The sequence below is a fragment of the Zerene cesonia genome, chromosome 14, assembly GCF_012273895.1.
Source record: "Zerene cesonia ecotype Mississippi chromosome 14, Zerene_cesonia_1.1, whole genome shotgun sequence".
Classification (NCBI taxonomy): Eukaryota; Metazoa; Arthropoda; class Insecta; order Lepidoptera; family Pieridae; genus Zerene; species Zerene cesonia.
The window spans coordinates 1347336-1369391 of record NC_052115.1 but is presented as its reverse complement, the minus strand read 5'-3'; the positions used below and the strand labels follow the sequence as shown (position 1 = coordinate 1369391).

The 22056-nt window shown below is 35.4% G+C and overlaps 1 protein-coding gene across 3 annotated transcripts in view; it reads left to right on the top strand.

Moving 5' to 3' along the window:
* The window catches only part of LOC119831680 (oxysterol-binding protein-related protein 9), a 60556-nt gene that overhangs the window by 18380 nt on the left and 20120 nt on the right, over positions 1 to 22056 (top strand). For 2 of the 3 annotated variants that reach the window (XM_038355133.1, XM_038355131.1), the window contains exons 2-8: positions 561 to 689; positions 2304 to 2483; positions 3132 to 3209; positions 3612 to 3662; positions 4458 to 4527; positions 5153 to 5254; positions 6177 to 6288. In XM_038355133.1, coding sequence (XP_038211061.1) covers positions 561 to 689; positions 2304 to 2483; positions 3132 to 3209; positions 3612 to 3662; positions 4458 to 4527; positions 5153 to 5254; positions 6177 to 6288 — 722 coding nt within the window. The remainder of the gene's footprint in view (positions 1 to 560; positions 690 to 2303; positions 2484 to 3131; positions 3210 to 3611; positions 3663 to 4457; positions 4528 to 5152; positions 5255 to 6176; positions 6289 to 22056) is intronic. The other variant, XM_038355132.1, reaches the window with a different exon arrangement.

The following is a 22056-nucleotide window of genomic DNA, read 5'->3' as shown; positions in this document are numbered from 1 at the left end:
ACCTCGTCTGAGGGAGTAGCGTCCAAGCAAGCACGCGGCACAGCACCACACGGTCAAGGGTCCTCTAGCTCGGGCCAGGCAGACCAGATCCAGTCCTTCACTCCACACACACACACGCGGCGGTTCAGCGCGACCAAATGGGAAGGCGGGTTACACTAGCACAATGCCTGAGATATCTAGAGAACCTCGTGGAGGTTCTCCGGCGGTTGCGGGTTACGATCTTTATGAAAGATCTCTTCGATTGATGCGGTGACAAGAAAGCCTCATAAAGGCTCTCCGGCGGTATGCGAATTATACACGAAATGTCTAGAGGCCTCGTGAAGGCACTCCGGCGGTTATTTAGATCCGATCGTCACGAAAGATCGATGCAGACTGTATGATGTATATGCGTCACTACGTCCAATAGGGACGTTGCGGGTGTTTTAAAACCGTGCGGTGATTGGTTGTGCTCGCGTGTAAGGAGGGTAGTTGGATTACACCACAAAATAATAAATATTTTAATAATATTGGCGTTACCACAATTATTACGCGTTTTAATGAAGTTGTAAAATAATTTCCAGTCAAAGGAGAAAATGACTCGCGGCGTGCGGCGCGGCTGCGTGCGCCTGCGCGCCGCTGTCATCGGCATCGATGATGAGGACGACTCCACCTTCACCATCACAGTCGACCACAAGACCTTCCACTTTCAGGTAAATACTGGACTTGTATGTATAATTTGCCTTTTTATTAGTCTATTTCAAAGGGTTCTAAGAGTTACTGGGCTTTGTTCGCAAATTTTCCATTTGGTGGAAACGTCAAATGAACACTTATTTCGTTTAAATATAATAATATAGAAATTAAAAAAATGAAGAATTGTAGTCTGTTTATACTATATCTGTGTTAAAGGAAGGTTGATCGATTAGTCTAATAAAGGAAGATGATCGCTGTTAGATATATCCCATTTGGTGTAGTTACAATTAAAAGTTAGCCCTGTTGTCAGCTTTAGTTAGGAACTATTTGTTTGTTTAACGTATGAACTATCAGTATATCACATATCGTCCGAATTCAGTAAGTTCTATCTATATTCTATTAATATTATAAACTCAAAAGTTTATTTGTATATTCAGATGCATGTTTGTTACTCTTTCACACCAAAAGTGCAGAATGGATTTTAATGAAATTTTACAATAATATAGCTGATACATCGGAATGAGAGCTATATAAATACTTGCTACTACCCGTGGACCAACAGCGGCTGAAAACGCACGGCGCTTACAGCTCCTCATATATTCGTAACTTGTAAGATACGCAGTCGAAGACATATTAAGAATATTATCGCTATACACATAATGACACCGCATGGAAAGTTGGGCGTATGCGGAAATGGCCTCACTCGCCCCTGACCCCATTTCCACGTGACTCATCCCATCCTTTCTCTCGGATGTCCGCATCGCGACAAACAGAGTTCTGAACAACAGATACGTTAATCGCAATGAATACAAATTGACATCGAAATGCTCGATAAATCTTGATGATCAACATTCCGCACTCGCGTCTCTGTCCTTTTTTTTTGAGTGGTGTTTTTAGAATTGCGTAATAACATCACTTGTGAAGTGTGCGAATTAATTTGAAATTAACGTGCTGCGATGCTGAGGATTAAGTTAGGTCTTTGCATTAACTTCATCATTTTGAATAATGCATGAAATATTAATAATTCGCCACAATTTCTAACAGCGTTAAGAACGTTAGCCTTTTTTTTTCAATTGTGCGAGCGACTTTGCAATATTTTTTCAGTTCTGAGACACGACATGCGAACTCATATCCTTCATTCTTTAATCAGTCTCTTCACTTGTATCGTCACATATTTTTAACCGATCCACCACTTGGTCTATCATTTTTAAAAAGAAAGTCTTTAGCACGTGGTCTAGGAAACTGTAGATCAGCATTGGCGCCAGAAAGATCGGTAGCACTGCGTGTAATAGAAACGAATGGTTTCTGAGCCTCCACATCTCCAAACCTACTCACTTTAAGTCTAGTATCTTGTATTGATCTTGTGAACATCAAGCTCGTCTATGTCCCCACTGATCAATCTTTTAAGTTTATATGTGTTATTGTCAAATACCGCTAATATCCTTACCCATAGCAACCGATAAGGACCCGATAAAACCTCAGTGGAAACCGTTACTAACTGACTCGCTTTCGAATAACGCGTTTTTACAGCTTTAACTAATATTAAATTTAAATACAACTTGTTTCTACCAGGAAGAAACAAGTTAAAACTGTAACATGTACCTATGCAAATACCTATATCCTTATATCCACAGGCCCGGGACGGTTCAGAGCGTGAGCGCTGGGTGCGCGCACTCGAAGACACGATAACACGCCACGGGCGGCGCGAACGCTGGTCGCGCTGCGTGCCCGCGCCCGCGCACCGTCACGGCGACCTCGAGCGGCGCATATCGGAAGCGGACGCCTACCTGCAGATCATGATCGAGCTTGTTAATGTGAGTTTTCGTTATACACGCACACCTACACACGTGTCATACAAATGTACGCCCACAAACACGCACAGAAATACGCATTCACACACGGAATTGGTACTGTATACGAATGTAAAAATACAAGCACATTGTAGTTGAGCTTGTGAAGGTGTGTATCGAAATGTCTATTTTAAAATAGTACACAGACACGCATACATACACATATAATTTGGGCACACGAAATGTATTCAATGGGTAAGAACATCGTCGATTTAAACATATTACGCCATTATAGCTTATCAATTTGAATTAAGTGTAAAGCATATAATATATGTATATAGGTATGGTAGAAATATACGAAAAACTAGCTTAAAAAACACACAAACATACACATATATGTATACGTGCATGCAAGCACGTACGCGCGCACTAACGCAATCCGCAAGCACCCATTTATTAAAAAAGTGTTAGTATTTACCAAACGTGTAATGGAAATATTTTTCAAAATTCAATAACCAATTTTGAAAATGGAATTATTAACATTTGTCCAACAAGAGGATAAATAAACAAACAACAACAATAAGATCGAAAATTAATCAACACATTAATATATTTCGTGTTAATTTATGGAAATTAAAATATAATAATCTCTTGAAACACTTTTCCTTACAGAAATTAAATATACGAGTATCGGAGCTAACAGAACCGCACGAGAAAAGCAGAGCTCAAGTTATACTGGACCATGCGAACGTATGTTATTTCACATTATATTAATTTTAATCGTTCAACATATTATGGAGATTTATATTTTAGTTTAATAGCATTGAAATGCTTTATAAATGAGAAATTTTGAAAGAATAGAAAAAAAATTATCACGAGATGGGATTCGAACCCACGTTTCTTCGGGGCGGGACCCCGATGATAACAATGATAAATATGATTTTATCCAGTTTATCTTGTTCCTAATCCTAATTAGGATCACCAGGATTAAAAAAAGTTCTCATTTATGCCCTGTACAAGAGTAGTTGGGACAAATAGAACTTTTCTTTCATCTTTCTTCTTCTTTCTTTCTTTCTTTTCATGGAAGAGTCTTTTTTTCTGTGTACATATAATTTTATTCTATTTATTAAAATACAACTGTTCTTCTTGCAGGCAATGTTGGACAATATAAAGCATTCTATAGTACTTCTACAAATAGCTAAGGTGAGTTAGAATTTAGGTATAATAACTTCAACTATAGACTAAGTAACAACTTCTAGTGAGACCCAAAAAACTTTACAGATTATTTTAAACTAACAGTACGCCCCGGCTTTGTCCGTGGTATATATATAGCCTATGTCATTCAGAGATGAATTTTCATGATTTATTTTTTTGGCGACAAGCATATATAATTATAAATAAGTAATTCTTAAGCGCTCAAAAACTACTGGACTAATATCAAAAAGTCTTACACCATACCAAAGCTCCATATTCGCTATATCTCGTAGACATGTACCACGGGTGAAGCCAGGGCAAACAGCTAGTATTGAATTATTATTTTCAATAAAACTAAACTATGAACAATTTATACTAAATGTCTTATTATATTTTTTCTTCGTCACTAGATGATCAAATAAAATAAAAATAACGTAGTCCTAGTATGAAACAAAGTCGCTTTCCGCCATCTGTATGCCTGTATGCGTAGATCTTTAAAATAACGCAACAGATTTTGATATATATTTTTTTAGTGGATAGAAGAGCCAGGGCGGGTGATTACCTCTAAATCATACTCCTACTATCCTACTAATATAATAAATGCGAAAGGTTGTAACGATGTGTGTGTGTTTGTTGCTCTTTCACGCAAAAATTACTGAACCGATTACAATGAAATTTGGTACGTAGACAGCTGGACAACTGGAATAATATATAGATAACGTTTTTATCCCGATATTCCTACGGGATACGGACTTACGCGGGTGAAACCGCGGGACGCAGCTAGTAATAAAATATTTGTTTCAGAATACGGTTAATCCAGTGAATGGCGTGTACCAAGGACCAACGAATCCGTCGCAGGCGCATATCAAAGAAGGTAAATAAAATCTCATCATCGTTATAATAGTTGTTAAATGGCTTTAACAGAAGGGAAGAGAGAAAAATAGTTTTTGTATCAGGGACGGCGTGTGAAGGCGTGTAGCCGATACAGACAGACGGATAGACAAAGACATTTCCACATTTGTGTTGAAAAAATTATATTGTGATTATGTGAAAAATCTCTGTTACTAATATTATAAAGGCGAAAGTTTGATTTTTAGTTTTATAGCATTGAAATGCTTTATAAATCGAAAGATTAGATGAAATTCGATTACTGAGACGGGAACGGGTGGCCGAGAGGCTAGGCGTTGCTACGGTTTGGCAAAAAGACAAGTTCTCGCCTCGTGATCGAATTTTTTCTAATCTTTAAAAATTTTGCATTAATAAAGCATCTATATAGTCTAAAGCCGTCCTCAATAAATCTAACACTGAAATAATTTTTCAAATCGGACCAGTAGTTCCTGAGACTAGTGCGTTCAAACAAACAACCTCTTCAACATTATAATATTAGTATAGATTTCAATGCTATTAAACTAAAAATTAAAATTATTTTATTTAAAACAAAAAAAAAAGTTGTGAATATTACAATAGTTTCTAACGTACATAAAACATATTGTACATAGATTTGTCCCTCCGCGTAGAACTGGGCGCGGAGTGCCGCGAGCTCCCCACGCCCACGCTGCCGCTGTCGCCGATGACGCCGCTGGAACATATCGACGCGCCGCGTACGTATCCCACCAGTCCCACATACCATTCCTATAATGTCCCAATAATCCCATTCATCTCACTAGTCCCATGTTCTGTTACTATTAATTCCCACTAATACCATATCTCATTCCTATGATGTCCCAATAATCCCATTCATACCATTAATCCCATATCCCAGTGCTATAGTTTCCCAATAATCCCATTCATCTCACTAAACCCATGTCCTGTTACTTCTTATTAAATCCCATATCCCATTTCTATTTTTTTTTTATGTCATAGCGGGCAACTGACCCGGGTCGCCTGATGGCAAGCCATCACCATCAAACTCAAACATTTATTCATTCACTAGACTTCTTATAGAAGCACTTTTGCATCACCATAATATTACACAGTTATAACATTTACCACTGGTTCGGAAGGCAGTTCCTACAAGAAGAGCCGGCAAGAAACTCTGTAGTTGCTCTTTTAAAGTAATATAAATTTTACATTTTAATTCTACATAATATGTAACATGTACATAATAACAATGATGCCAATGTACTGACCTGTGGTTGAACCTCATGAACATTCGCAGCGCATAAAGTCCTGTTTCTATTATATCCCATAGATCCCATATTCCACTTCTATTATATCCCACTAATCCCATATCCCGTTTCTAATAATATCCCACTGGTTGCACATTCCAATTCTAGAATATACCAGTTGTAAGTTAAACAGGATTACTATAACGATACTGACTGACTGACCGCTGCAACTTCTTTTTTTTTTCGATCACAAGTACATCTACATTCAAAAAAGATTTTTAATTTTTTTTTTTTTGGTTTTACCTAAATCTAGACTTTAATTAATAGTCAACATCGTTAAATATGATACGTGTCTTTGCCAAAATAAAACACTTACAAAAACACGAGTAAGTAATAGAAAATACCCCATCACCAGGGCAAGCCATGTCACTTCTCGTGCCAGACACCTCCTATTCGTCATCGGAGGGTGAAGACGATTTCTACGACGCTGATGAGGAACCGGCCTCGCAGACAGACCCTGGACCTAGGTGAGTTGACACCTTATTTTTTTTTAGCTTTATAAATCTGTCATGGGAATAATTATATAATACTAGCGGTCCGCCCCGGTTTCGCACGTGGTACATATATACCCTAAAGTTTTCCTCAATAAATGGGCTATCTAAAACTGAAAGAATTTTTCAAAACAGACCAGTATTTCCTGAGATTAGCACATTGAAACAAACAAACAAACAAACACTTCAGCTTTATAATATTAGTATGGATGACCTGTTGCCCTCGTTTCGCGTGGTCATGGAAAATTAACAGCAGTCATTCATGTCAAAATTTTAATAAAGCGCCATCTTTTTTTATATACACTACTATAATCGAGCAACTGAGCTGGTGGTTCGCCTGATGGTAAGCGATCACCACCGCCCATGAGCATTCGCAAAGGTGAGGCTTCTGCGAATGCGCTGCCCGCTTTTAAGGGATAGCTATGAGAAAATGATTGATGACTGGAACGAAGGAATGGACTAGGAAGGGTGTGGAAAAGGAAACGGCCTCCGGTTCCCCCACTCACCATACGAAACACAATAGCATGTACTGTGCACGTGGTAATTCCTCGGAGTGAGCTACCTAATTCGTGCCGAAACGTGCTCGAATACCATATACAAAATTATTGATTTGACTGTTATTTAAATGCGGATCGTAATGGATACTGCGGTAAACAGTAGTCTGTGTCACTATTTAGCCTCCAAACTATCTTCACACTAATAGCCTTCATATAAAGTGCTACCATCTATTAGAAAATTGGTGAACTACAATAGTTTTATTTTCAAAGTATTCATTTTAAACGACGGTAAACGTTTGGGTCTAAAATTACCTAGTAGATACCAAGATAGGCTTGATTTTAGCTCTTTGGTGATGAGGAAGGATAAAGGTAAAATTTAATAAAATTGAATTAGTAGATAAATATTAACTATATATTTATCTACTTAAACATATCATAACAGGGCAATATAGTTTAGGCGATACAAAACATTGTAACTAGTATTATAAACGGAGCACTGTCATACTGTATATCGCTTCTAATTTTTAGTTTTATAGCATTTAAATCCTACTTAATATCATAAATGCGAAAGTTTGTAAGGATGTGTGTGTTTGGTTGCAATGAAAATTGGTACGTAGATAGCTGGACAACTGGAATGACATATAGGCAAGGCTTTTTATCCTGATATTCCTACGTGATACGGACTTACGCAGGTGAAACCGCGGGGCGCAGCTAGCGCTTCATAAATGAGAAAAAATTCAATCCCGCCTCGTGATCAATTTTATTTCTACTCTTTGAAAATTCCTCATTGATATTGCTTCATTGGATTAATATAAAACATACCTAATTAATATTCCTTGGTAAGATTAATTTATATATAGCATGAAACTGGAGAAAGACCTACTCGAAATGTTGTCGTGACAATAACTTTAAGACATTACATTAGATAAACATTTGTAGAGGAAATCGCTATCATATGTGAAGATGGTATATAGAGAAGGTGTATAGAGGTACATACAAGAAAAACGAGTATATTATGAATGTCCAAGTACATAGTTCATATCTTTATTACACTCACTCGAGACACGACCTCAACAAAATCCGAAACTATCAATTTGGGATCTTTTTATGTGGTCCATAAAAGTTACGGCGAAGGTCGGAAAGTGTAAAACTCACAGCGATCGGTGGTAAAAGCGGAGTTATAGTAGTTTTATATTATGAAGGGAATTATTGATCTCTTTTATTGAAGGTAGAATGGGCGAAGATCTATAAGCCTAATTTAAATAGGACCACTCGGAAAACACCAGCTTTCAATAAAAAAAATAAATAATCATCAATCGATTTACCCAGTCGACTATTTTGAGGTTAAAATACAAAATTATGTAGTCTTATTAAGGACCTCCTCCGTTTTTGGAAGTCGATTGAAGAAAATTGCTGTTCTTCACTATCAAGAAACGGTGTTACCTTAAATTTCCTAAGTATCATCTAATTATTTCATTGTCTACCCGTTGCTTTAAAGCCTTTGGGTTCACTGAAAATCAGTACTGCGTTATGGCAGACCCAACAATACACTGAGTTATCCTCGTTTCAGCTAGAGACACGACTTTTTAAGCTTTTAAGCTGTTTTTTTTTTATTTGTAACTTGTGAAATGACTGCCATTTCTTGAATTCTAAATGCCATACAGTAGTCGTACTGTATGTCACATATTCTATATATTGTTTTCGGAATCTGTACACCCTCTCCGTCCTTTTTCTTTATCCAGGTATTGATGCATTGTGCTTGTATTAACTCGATTTTTCATTATTTCTTTTCGTTAAAACAATTCCCCGCTACAAAAGTGTGGTAAATTGGAAAATCTATCCGCGCTCGCTTCACCTCTATTCTTGATGTTTAGAAGAGGGTTCGTTGACCAAACCGGTCAAAGCCTTTGGGATTCCGGACAATAAAATTGATATCATGAATGCTTTTATCAAAAGATTACTGCTGGCTGATTAGCTAATTGGTTAATATCGATATAGAGTTGTGACTAAATGATTATAATTGAATATATCATTTCAGGCACAATTTTTGAACAGTTTAATGCTTCCTATTTGACATTATTTCTCGCTCTAGAGAACTCTAGAGAAGATTATAAATCAAGTAAATTGTTATTACACTAAATCTATATATTTTATAAGCAGAATTATAAAGAACTATGTATATTTAATGGAAAAATTAAAGTAATTATAATATTTGAAATAACGCCAATGTAAAGATTGTAAATGAATGAATACCTCCAGGAGACGATGTTATCCTGTATGTGCATCGAAACTGTGTTTTACTATACCTGCGCCTAAAGTCCGCCCGCTTTAAAGTCCGCCTCTTAACATATATGACCGCCAATAATTTTGCGAAAGAAATTTTTAATATAGATACGTCGCGAATTCCTACTTTAAAAGAATGTTTTATTCTTACCTTAAGCAAATTGTACGATTTCCCCGTTTTGAAACAATGTCGTCAGTTTATATACGCTCGCTATTATTTCGAAAATTTACTTTTCTCAAATGTCCGCCAGTAGCAAGTGCGAGACCACTTCGCGAGTTTCCCATGTAAATAATACTGACATTCCTAATAATAATTCTTCTGTGTTATTTTGTAATATAAAGCAAACCTAACCAAAACAGAAAAAGACTGATTCCGGGGTCTCAGCCGTAATACAAAATGGCTGTGTTTTTCAGTGACAGATACTGTTATGTAATACTGTCATTTATGCAATCTTACTGCTATATACCCAATGCTACAAAGTATGTAATGATATGTTGAACCACTCGAGTCAATCAACAACCACAATCAACCAAAATCGAGTCTTTGTTACTTGTATAAATAAATATACTAAAATAAAACTCGAGAGAACAACACTGTTTCAGTATTTATTATTATTTTAATTCTTACAACGTTTCTTGATTTCTTTATTATTATCCTTATTTATACTTTTTTGTGTACCTCGTTTCTTGAAAAAAAAAACGATCTCGTTAGAAAGATGCAAAAATATCTAGCATAGCTAGACTTTCGTTTGTATGTCTCATAGTTGAATTAGTTAACACCAAAATTATGTATGTATGAATGTATTCGTATTATCATATATCTCGATATAATAACGCCCGCCAATCTATTTCCGTTATCGTCCAATTCCGTTTCTAGGCTACCGTCCACGTCCGAATTTGGGCTAATGGTTGCAATGAACCTATTTCGGAATGTCGAGCGGTTTCTAAAATAGCCGACATTACTATCTCACTATTTCGGATATTGTTTTCAAGTCTATTAGCATTGTAGTTTATTAAGTGACATAGTTAAATTACACATAGCACATTATTACTAATCCTACTATCCTACTAATATTATAAATGCGAAAGTTTGTAAGGATGTGTTTGTTGCTCTTTCACGCAAAAATTACTGAACCGATTGCAATGAAATTTGGTACGGAGATAGCTGGACAAGTGGAATAACATATAGGCAACTTTTTATCCCAATACGGGATACGACTAACTTACGAAACCGCGGGGTCAATCTAGTATGAAAATAAACCTAAAAAATATCTATAGAATTACATGACTTGATCACTATATCGATCTGTTCATAAAACGTGCACTTGTATTTTCGGATATAAATTTAAACCTGAAAAAAAACAAACCACGAAACGTAATCTTACTAATTTTAGTAATTGAATTTTCACATGTGTTATTTGTAATGCAAAAGTGCTAAATTAAATTGAAGCTCAGTCCATCGTTATATACGTCCATTGATTGTGACCTAACACTGATACAGTATTGTGTTATTGATTGGTTAGATTTGCACTTACCTAGCAAAACCGTCTTCTGTTTCAATCTCTGCAGCTAGATATTTATAATAAATATAAATTAAGGATAAATTGACTATAAAGTTTTTGTATTATATGTTCACTATTGCCTTATATCTAAAAAGGTACCTGGGGGCGCTACTGTCACCTCTTAAAGCAGAAGCAATTCCGGTGTGGGAAAAATACAGAGACACATATATAGCTAGCCATGGCTAGGCCGACGTTTTATAAGTACATAGAATTTTTAAAAGATTTTTTATATTCGTCTGTGCTTTTTTTACTCAATAAATCGGTCGGTTTTTAACCGATTCACGTGCTTCTTCTTGTGTTTGATGAGAAATCTATTTAAGAGATAAATTCATGCACTAGTTTTTTTTTTAATTTCGAATAAGGTGAGAGTATTTAACTATCGCTTCGCATGTTGGACAGTGAATAACGTGGTCTAGGATGGAGCACGCTCTCCAATACAAGCCTATTCACGTTACGTTTAAATATACGTTTAAATAAATCCATATTATAATTCCCGGTGAAAACAGAAGTCGAAAGAGTGTTCCACTCCTTCGTCATACCCATGAAGAGAGAAGTTTTTTTTTTATATAGATAGGCATTCGTTTGACCACAGTTCTGAAGGGAAGCGGAGATGTAGTCTACTAGGGTGTACATCTACCTAGAAGGTGCCCTTATGCGTATTGCGTATTTATTTCAGGGAGGGAATTCTATTAAGTGCAAATTGCAAATTGGAATCACTCACTTATATCTCCCATTCTTACTTGAATCGTGTGATAGTTTTAATGGAATCGATATTCCAACCAGGACAGCATACAAACTTGAAGATCGTCGACGTATCCAATTCTCCGATAACTTAATTTCTTCTCAGCAATCTCGAAGCGATCTAGTTGACCTTTGACGTCAATTTCCTGGGGGACAGTATTCAATCCGTAACAATGGCTGTTGTCTTTATCTCGGTTTTAAAAGCATCTTGACGTGTCGATGTTTGTCTTTCAGTGCATACCACACGTGCATGTAATGTGTTTAGAAATATATTGGTAGGACTGATTATAGTTGGTAGTACAAACTGGAAAAAAAAGGAATTGAAAATTAAGTAAAATCTACGATTTTATTTATTACTAGCGGTCCGCTGCGGCTTCACCCGTTATACAAAAATGCGTATACCACTCAGGGATCACGTACATATTAAACGGTGAAAATTTTTTGAAATCGGTCCAGCAGTTTAACGCGCAACACAACAAATAAACTCTTCAGCTTTATATGTAACATATTATCAAAATCATAAGAAATGTTATGGGTTCTTAACAGCATGCGTTTATGATGAGATCATAAATAGTAGTACGATAATTGCGGAAAATGCTTTACGGTGTACTATCAAACTTAACTCTCCAGGTGTTATTTTCTCCAGCCAATAGCGTATTGACGCATTATTAATTATTCAAGATCAAATTATATAATTAGACTTACTAGTTCTATATTATAATAAGACTATTCCGGCTTAAATGTGTTAACAAACAGTTTCTATTTGTGTCCAAAGGAATTACTTCCCACTCGCGTTCGTTAATATCCCCTTATTTTTCCACGTTCCTCGATAAACAACAACAACGCACACGGCTTAGTTCAAGGGCGCCATTAATGGATTTCATGCTTTGCGACTAATTATGAAATGGCGCCATCTAACGGCGCTATTCTAAAACATGCTAGATACATCAACGTCTGATGTCAAGAAAAGCTATACATGTACTAGGTGATCAGGATTGTTTGTAGTTGATAATGGGGTTTTTACGGCTACCAATCTTTTACTTACTTGACTTATAAGTGGTTGTGAAATTCTTTTTGGTGCAGTCGTTCGAATGGCAAGCCAAATAACGAAAATGATTTTAATTTCTATTCACGTTAAGAGCGATTATCCAAAAGGACACAAACCGAATATGGGAAGAATAGTTTGTATACAGATGTTTCGTCGAACTTAAACGACATCACACTGGACACACCAGCTTTCAAATTAGAAACGTTCGAATAAATGCATTCGAATTGAGAACCTCCTTCTTTTTAGAAATCGGTTAAAATACCAGGTTGTAAATTCTTAAGAAACCATTTATGTATTACTCGCTACACCCCGCGGTTTTACCCGCGTAAGTCAGTATCCCGTAGGGATATCGGGATAAAAAGTCGCCTATGTGTTATTCCAGTTGTCCAGCTGTCTATGTACCAAATTTCAATGCAATCAATTCAGTCATTTCTGCGTGAAAGAGTAACAAACATCATACACATACACATACATCCACCCTCACAAACTTTCGCATTTATAATATTAGTAGGATTCTAATAATATACGAATGGAAGTCACCCCAGCATTGGTTTTACGTTGGGTTTACGATGTTAAACAGAATCCGGCGACAGCGGGTCTAACGCGAAGCCGCCGGTGTCTTGTAATTACATTACAATCAGTTTTAACCAGTTTATTCAACTAAGGGAATTATTGAATCGAGGCTAGGCAGGTCTTAACCTTATGCGGGAAAATTTTAACAATGTACCACATTGTGCTTATGATGACTTCTAGTAAAATATGCAACGTAAAAACCCTTCTTTTTCCGTTCTTATTTTTGTCATATCTATCTTTATGTCATAATCAGCAAAGGTGATGTGTCGGGTGTTGCCGGATGGTAAACGCTACAACCGCCCCTTAACATTAGCAGAGGCGTAAGATCTTGTGTAGAGGCTAAACATCTCTTTAAATGGATTACCTACTTTAAAAGACGTGGGATGAAGAGAGGAATGGTGAGGAGTCTAAAGGAAATTACTAGGCCCTTCCTAGTCCTTTTCTTTATTTTCAGGAAAGGGAACAGGAAAGGATATAAGGATCTTTAGGAAAGAATATGGACCTGCTCCCATTCACAGTGCGAAACACAGTAGCATCAGATTTAAATAAATCAGTTTTTAGTAGTTTGCAATATGTTATTTTAAAGGAATTAATGTTAAAAAATTTGCACAAAAAACCGAAATAGTAGAAGAAATTCGATTACTGTGGCGGGATCACGGGGCCGAGAGGCTACGGTAAGACAAAATGACGCGGGTTCGAAACCCGCCTCGTGTTAATTTTTTTCAAATCTTTCAAAATTTCTTATTTATGAAGCTTTTCCATGCTATAAAACTAAACATTCAAGTTAAAAAAAAATTTAGTACTACATTAAAGTAATTATACCCATAAAAACCCCGTTTAACATAATATTATTAGTATCTAGGTATAGATCACTTAACTTAATCTATTTAAGGCAACATGTAGTACACTTAAAAGATCTTAAATAACTTAAAACTACGGCCCATACAAATAATACGCAAGACCCACAAGAAAGAAAGAATATCAAATTTAAATAAATAAATTGAATGTTCAAAAAATCAGAATTTATTTAAGAACTCGTTGTGAGATTCGTTAGAAAAATAATGTGTTTTTGCGTAGATTGTATGCGAACAAGTATTTTATTTCCAAAATTGTATTCATTTATAAACACTTCCGTTAAAAAAGATTTCTTGAGGATAAAATTTTCTAACTAACTACTACGTACCTAAATATTACATGCAAAATATCAATACGCGTTTTCTTTTCGCCGAAGTGAAATCATCAGAAAACATCAAACGTTCTACGCTCAGATAGACACGCGCTGAAAATCATAACTATAATTTTTATCTTCTTCTTATATATAATAATACATTTCTGTTCGTTAGTCTCGCTACACAACTCGAGAATGGCTTAGCGGATTTTGATAATTTTGGATTTTGGTTCATTCGTAATAGTCCAATGAAGGTTTAAAAGGTAAGAAATACATCACCTAACTCTGTACAGCGTTGCGGAGTTCGCCGGGTCAGATGGTTATTAAATAAATATCGCTCTACAAAAACCGAATGCAGAACGACCGACACTCTTAAAAATACCCAAACGTGTATTTAAGTATAATATATTTGACTGAAATAAAATACAACTCGCATCGATTATCTCAAGATTCATTGGTAATGCTTTTATTTATAAACAATGCTGGATGCACTTACGTCTGCCGATTTAGCGCATCACAACGATGGGGAGTAATGCTTGTGCTATTGCTATTGTCATAGATTACGATACGATGCAGATGTGATAATGCATTTTTTTTGAATGATGAATGAATGGCATATATCGGAACAAGGATTGTTGAAATAGTAATGCCTGTTTAATAATGATGTAGGAAATTTATGAATTATAATAGATCTATATAGCTGCTTATATTTGATTTATATGGCTTAAGTTAAATAGCTTCAAAAACTAGTCTATTATGTAAAGCTTTGTAAATTTTAAAATGTAGAGCAAATTCGTTTATGAAAAAAAATTATAATATTAAAGGAAAACTATGTTCGAACATGCTATGATTCGTTATCCATACTTCTTGCTTCGGTCGTTATGAGAATAACGGGTCTCGTAATAAAATTGAGAACATGAACCATCTTTTTAAAATCTTTTTACACTTCTCAGTAACGATCATAAAAATACCGCAAAGGGTCATTAAAAATTACTCATCCATCTAACCTACATGCGTCTAACCCTGACCTACCACGATTTGACATCGCGAGACGTTTATGTATTATCGCTAATTTCGGTAACTTCATACCAGCGTCCGCATCTGTATAACAAATCATTGACCGTTTTTCTACGCGTGTCTCAGTGCGCGACCGACCGCGGTGCAGTACGCACGTGCCGTGGCAGCGCTGCGGATCGATAAAATACGTTATCGTGTGTAATAAGGACAAAACGTTGTGTGAACTAGCCCTTATTGTAGGCGAAATTTGAATTTTACATTGTAAATATTTGGTGCATACAGTGCTGATATGAAATACGGGTTGGTTGGTTTGGCTTGCTAACGATCGAGGAAAACTGTTGTTATATATTTATTTTTGTATTTATTTTTGATTTCCGTGATTTATCTATGGCGTGTAAATGTCAGTGTTTTGTATGTGTGTGTGTTGTAATTTGAAAAAAAAAACACAACTAATTTTTAACTGGAACCATGTAGACTCTATATTTTAATACCAACGTGTTTACGTGATTTTATTTATATTTTAATCCTCCACCTATTTATTTTTTGTGTAGAACCTACACTCTCTCTATGCAATATTAGCACTTACATGCGAAATTAATTATAGAAAACTAAAATGCGACGCTCGAGTTAAACACGTGTCGAATTTAATCGACATTCCGCACAAATATTTTTCATACGATTTTGAAAATGCTCATAAATAAAATACAAATGTATCGATTTAATATTGCTCTTAATGTCACATTAGTTAGAAAATACGCAGTAAGCCGCATCTGCGTAGGATGACTTTGATTGCGAGCGAGCCGGGTTCGTTTGATGTAAAGGAAATTCGATAATATTATATATTAATAGATATATATGTGTTTTTTGGGTGAAATCTACACTAATATTATAAGTTGGAAACTTTTCTATTTTTTTTTTGTATATTTGTAAAGTTGTCACGCAAAAACCACGGCATCAGTATAAAAAATTCTTTACGGAGGAAACTTTTATATATTTGTAACGTTTTCACGCAAAAACCACAATATCAGTATAAAAAATTCTTTACAATTAAAAATTTTACATCCATTTCAGGCAAAATGTCATATTATATATATACAATTATTAGAAAAGTAAACGATAAGACTTTTCTCTGTGCTAGTCCGCCGAATATAATTGTTAACACATACAAGTTAATATAATTAGATAGTATAGAACTTGTTCTATGTTAAAAAAAAATAAATTAAACAAGCGCATTTGTTAAACAGAGATTGAGAAAGAGAATATTAAAAAATTCTTTACAATTTTAAAAACGAAAATCAATCAATTCAATACATTTCTGATCTTAATATGAGGTGAGGATTTTTATTAGGTGCCGAAAACTCATTAGACAAATCAATAAGACTTCAAGCAGTATACCACGTCTTCTTTATTCTTATAAAACAATTCAAAATTAGAATTTAAAATAACGGGGACAAGATTCAATTTCGGATAATGCAAAAATACATAATAACCTTCATATTAATGCAGATGTGTGCGTAGTCACAATTTTATTTTATCTAGGACATCCATTAACATTAATTTGATTTTGGGTTATATGATTTTAATTGATTTTGAAGTCAAGGCTCTTTGAAGAATTATGAATAATTATATTTTCATTAGCAGTGGTGGCTCAGTGGTGAGAACCTCGGAGTTCAAAATCGATAAGTCGGGGTTCGAGACCGGGGCGAGCTTAGGAAATTTGATTTTTCGATTTATCTGCACATGTGGATAACATCGCCACTGCTTAAAAACGGTTAAGGAAAACATCGTGAGAAAACCGGCATGTCCAAAAATCAAAAGTTCGACGACATGCGACATCTGCCAACCCGCACTTGGCCAGCGTGGTGGATTATGGCCTGAACCCTCATAGGAGGCCTGTGCCCCAGCAGTGGGAACATACATGGGCTGATGATGATATTTTCATTAGTTATCTGTGTACGTGATATGATAGAACCTCTTTGAAGCGTGTCTAACAGACGCACGCTCGTGTGACTCGGTAATGCTCTAATCGGTAACGGTAGTTATTCAGTTAAATTTCAACAAACAAACGTGAAATCAAGTTTATTTATTATAATAATAAATAAATATTATACGCGTGTATCTTAATAATTGATAATATATGCTAGAAGTCTTCGTGCATTGAGCTGACGTGGTCGTCATGCGGTCCACATTTCTAATATCACTACATTTTATAAAACAAAGTCGCTATCTCTGTCCGTCCCTATATATCTTTAAAACTACGCAACATCCGTTGCTGCAACATTGTTGGGTTTTTTTTTATAGATAGAGTGATTTAAGAGGAAGGTTTTTACGCGTTTAATAATATCTATTAAACTATTCCGAATTTAACGCGTACGAAGCCGCGGGCAAACGCTTATGTATAATACACTTTAATCAGATAATACGTAACTATTTTTCGAACTACGAGCTAAAATCAAATAAATATATCTACCCATACCATAATATCTACCCATTATCGGACTATCAGCTCTCAAACCCAATCTGTTTTCAGATTGAATGTTTAATTCAATATCGCGAATTTAATGTATCGATAATTAGTGTTCGTATAGAGTAATTACGCAACTGTTTGATAAAAATAAACAATAATAAATGTTTGTTCCATATTTTTATCGCAGTTTATTATAATAATCGCCACTATCTTATCAGCGGTTCAAAATAAAAAAACTATCATAGACAGTGAAAGGCACAACCATGCAAAAACCGGTTCAGAATGTTGGTGTAAAATTTCATTTAAAATGATATCTTAATCTAGCCGTGATATATGTCTTTTCTAATATATGTTACGATACTCTTCTCCATATAGGATTAGACTTTAATCCCAGAGGCGTGCGATCCTTAGAAGTATTTCAGTACCACGATGTCGGCAAATCGATTGTTGATTGATGATTTCCCGAATATCATAGCTATAAGATATGATAAAACAGCATAATACGTTATATGTGTACAGACGTCTCAAGCAAAATATAAAAAATTAGGATTTTAGGAAACTGGTAGATTTATCATTGCATCCTTTTAGGACGTCCTCTGTTGGACATAGGCCTCTCCCAAAAATTAAGATATATATACGCCTTTTATCACTAGATAGATAAATGTTAACTTATGATACCTAGAACAAATTAAAATATCCGCTATACTTTTCTTCGTTTATGTGTTTTTTTTAATACGAAGATCATTCATAAGAATCCAAGGTATTGAAGTACCGCCTGTCCCGACCAGCAAATTCCTCGTTTTCAGGCCCTCCCTCCATCGCTATTGAATGTTTCAATGTAAGCCTATAACGAAAATGCCTTCACGACAGAAGTTAATAGGTAATCGCGTAATGTGTAATGAGGTGTGGTATGCGGATCGAGATTGTGCGGCTTCTATCGGATTTATTCATTCATTGGCTACATACTCGTGATAGTTTGACGAATGTTCGAATGGGTATACACCGATACCAGAATATGGCTCTTTGCTAACATCTATTTGGACTGGGTTGGAAAATTTCAGGAGTAACATCCCTATTCTTGAAAACATACTGGATTTTATTTTAATACTTACTTTGATATGAAGTATTTCTATAATTGAGCAGCGTTTGTAAAAACAAATCTTTCTGATTCAAATACATCCAATATAATTCAATTGATGCATAGATAGATAGTGGGTAGATAAAATATAAAAAGCCTTATGTCTCGACGGAAATATAATGATTATTCTAAGCTAACTGAGGTTGTATATCCGTCTTTCTAGGTATTTAAATTTTGTAGTTGAATTTCTTCTCTGTGACTTTTGTATTGAAATATCAGAAATCAGTGAAATAAGTAATCGAAGAAACAATAATGACCAATTATTAAGAAAATATTCAGTGTTTTATATCGCCAATTAACCACGTAACTGTAAGAATAAACTCCATATAGGCTGCAGCTAGGAAATATCGTGGCTTTTCCCGAGAAAATCGCAGCCAAGGAGCGAGCTAATCACTTCCATGTTTCGTAATTTGTGGGTTTCCGTCTCGTTTTCTCGCCATTTAGTTTAATCGCCTGTGTATTTCTTGTCTGCGTAAATTCCGCTTCATTTGTGGATACTTGTGACTGCGAATGAGTTAAGGAACTGGAAGCGCTGTATATACGACAAAAATAAAATTTACAAATACGCAATTAAGTCGGAAATCTTACGTTGTCTTATCTTGTCCTAAAACCAATTTAAGCTTTTTAAATAACGGGAATAAAAGCATTGTTCAAACTAATCCTACTAATATAAATGCGAAAGTTTGTAAGGATGTGTGTGTGTGTTTTTTGCTCTTTCACGCAAAGGCTACTGAACCGATTGCAATAAAATTTGGTACATAGACAGCGGGACAACTGAAATAACATAAAGGCAAATTTTTATCCCAATATTCGTACGGGATACGGACTTACACGGGTGAAACCGCGGGGCGCAGCTAGTCCACATTATTATTGATGTAAATGTGATCGTAATTAAGGCTACACATGGGTAAATGAAAACCATGCAAAATATACAATATTTTATGAGTATAATTGAGCTGGAAGGCAGGCCAATGCAAGCACACGATATCAAGCGTCATAATCGATTAGTAGTGGATGTTTCCAAGCGTGGTGAAACTGGTGATCTTAGTAAGATTGTCGGATAAAATGATAAGCGAAAAAATTATGATTTTTAACACCGACCACGACCACGCTCGCTGTGTAAGGTTCGAAACATGTGGAAAAATAATATGAATAAATCGCGATTAAAAAGTCTTTAATTTATAAATACTCGCGTAGAATCAAACACAAAAAATGCTATGATAAACAAAGAAAGGAATTTTATTAAAATTTCGCTTTTGCCTTTCTCCCGCGGTTGCCTTTCTCCCGCGGTTGCCTGGTAGAGATCACTCCCCAGTGATAATGCCGCCGATTGTACTATATTGTTGTCGTGTTATTGTTTCCATTTGTGTTTTCGTTTGTCATGTACAATAATGAGTTAAATAAATAAATAAAGAAAATAAAAAGTATTTATGACGTCAAATGGAGCAGATGCCTGCGCACCACCGATTTTTTGATGGAAAAGCAAGTAAAGTACTACGCCCATAAACAGTTAACATTGATGATGTTACAAACGCTCATTTATAAACCTAAACGATCATTACATACAGCTTTTTGACGGCGCAATATAAGCTATTTCCCTAAGTAATCACTCCAGGGCAATATGATATGAGAAGAGTTAGCTCCCTCTAATAATGTTAAAGCTGACGTCGATAAAGTAACTTTTGACCTTTGACATTTCCGCGGTGAAGTTAACCTTTTGGTTGGTAATTTGACGGTGTTCGCCCGACGGCAGCAGGTGATACAATTTATTTATATGAAACATTAGCTTTTGCCCGCGGCTTCGCACGCGTTAAATCCAGAGTAGTTTAATACATCTCATTATACATATAAACCTTCCTCTTGAATCACTCTATCTATAAACAAAACCCCATCAAAATCCGTTGCGTAGTTTTAAAGATCTAAGCATACATAGGGACCTAGGGACAGAGAAAGTGACTATGTTTTATACTATGTAGTGATTAAACGGTATTTTTGAAGTTGCATTTTGTTCTTATCTTCTAAATTCGAAAATTCTTTGCGTGAACATATAAAAGAAACAAGAATAAGAAGAAATCTTCACTTTATATTTAAATGCGCATTCGTTCTAAGCTGATTTGGGTAAATACCCCGTTTGACTTTCTGTTTCAACAGATCGCGATAAAATACGGCTTGTTTTACCATAAACACCCTGTCTTATATTGCGCAATTTCTTTTATTGCGTTACCGTTACCTTATTTATTTTTATTTTTATTTTTATTTATTTATTAACACTTTATTGTACAATGCACATACAGTTAACAAAAAACAATAAACAATATCTACTGTACAATTTGGCGCCTTATCGCTTAGAAGCGTTTTCTTTCAGGCAACCTTTGGATATAGGAAATATAAATTTTGAAAAGGTAGAAAGTGTATAAATACATACAAGTGTACAAATATATAGATAACAAATTAATGCACATAGGAGCAAGGGTAGTATAAATATGCAGTAAAGAGAGAAATAATAGAGAGGAGAGAAAAGCAATATAACATAGAACAGAGTCAAAACAACATTATGGAGATAGAAAATAATTCTTAACAAGAGATTTAAATGTACATAAAGATTATCTTATTAAATGATATCCGATCGCTGGCCCCGCAGGCATTATGAACTACATAAATCTACATCTAAAGATTTATTTTATTGTCTCAGAAGTTCCAGAGATAGTTATTTTTAACTAATCCTACACTCTTACTAAATTAATACTCTTAAATGTGCGGATATATAAATTTCAATCGATCGTACATCTATAGTACAATTTATCGATTCGTGACAATTGTATTGTGCGGAGTCCCACCTCTCACTTCAACTCGACCTTTTTGTTTGTACGTAACAACGGCATTCATAAAAATAGGAAACCAGGAAACCCTGGTGAACAACGAACGAAAATCGTACCCCCATTACCAGGTGGACAAAACCATATAGCTTGGCGGACCGTTAGAGTTTTCTAGACTGTGTCGGTGTCGCCCATTGTGCTACTGACGCCCATTCTGCGAATTCTCACACTGCTTTAATAATAACATGATAATGTTTTAGCGGCAAGCGTGTTCGTTCCTTTGAGCTTGAAGTTTTTCAATTAACCTTCCATCCTTGTTGATGGATACTTCTAGAACTCGGTTGGCAGTTCTTATGTAGTTTGTTTGATAAAACCGTGTGGGGTGTGTATTTTTCTTTTTGTGTTTTTTTTTGTCATAAAATTTATTAGGGAAT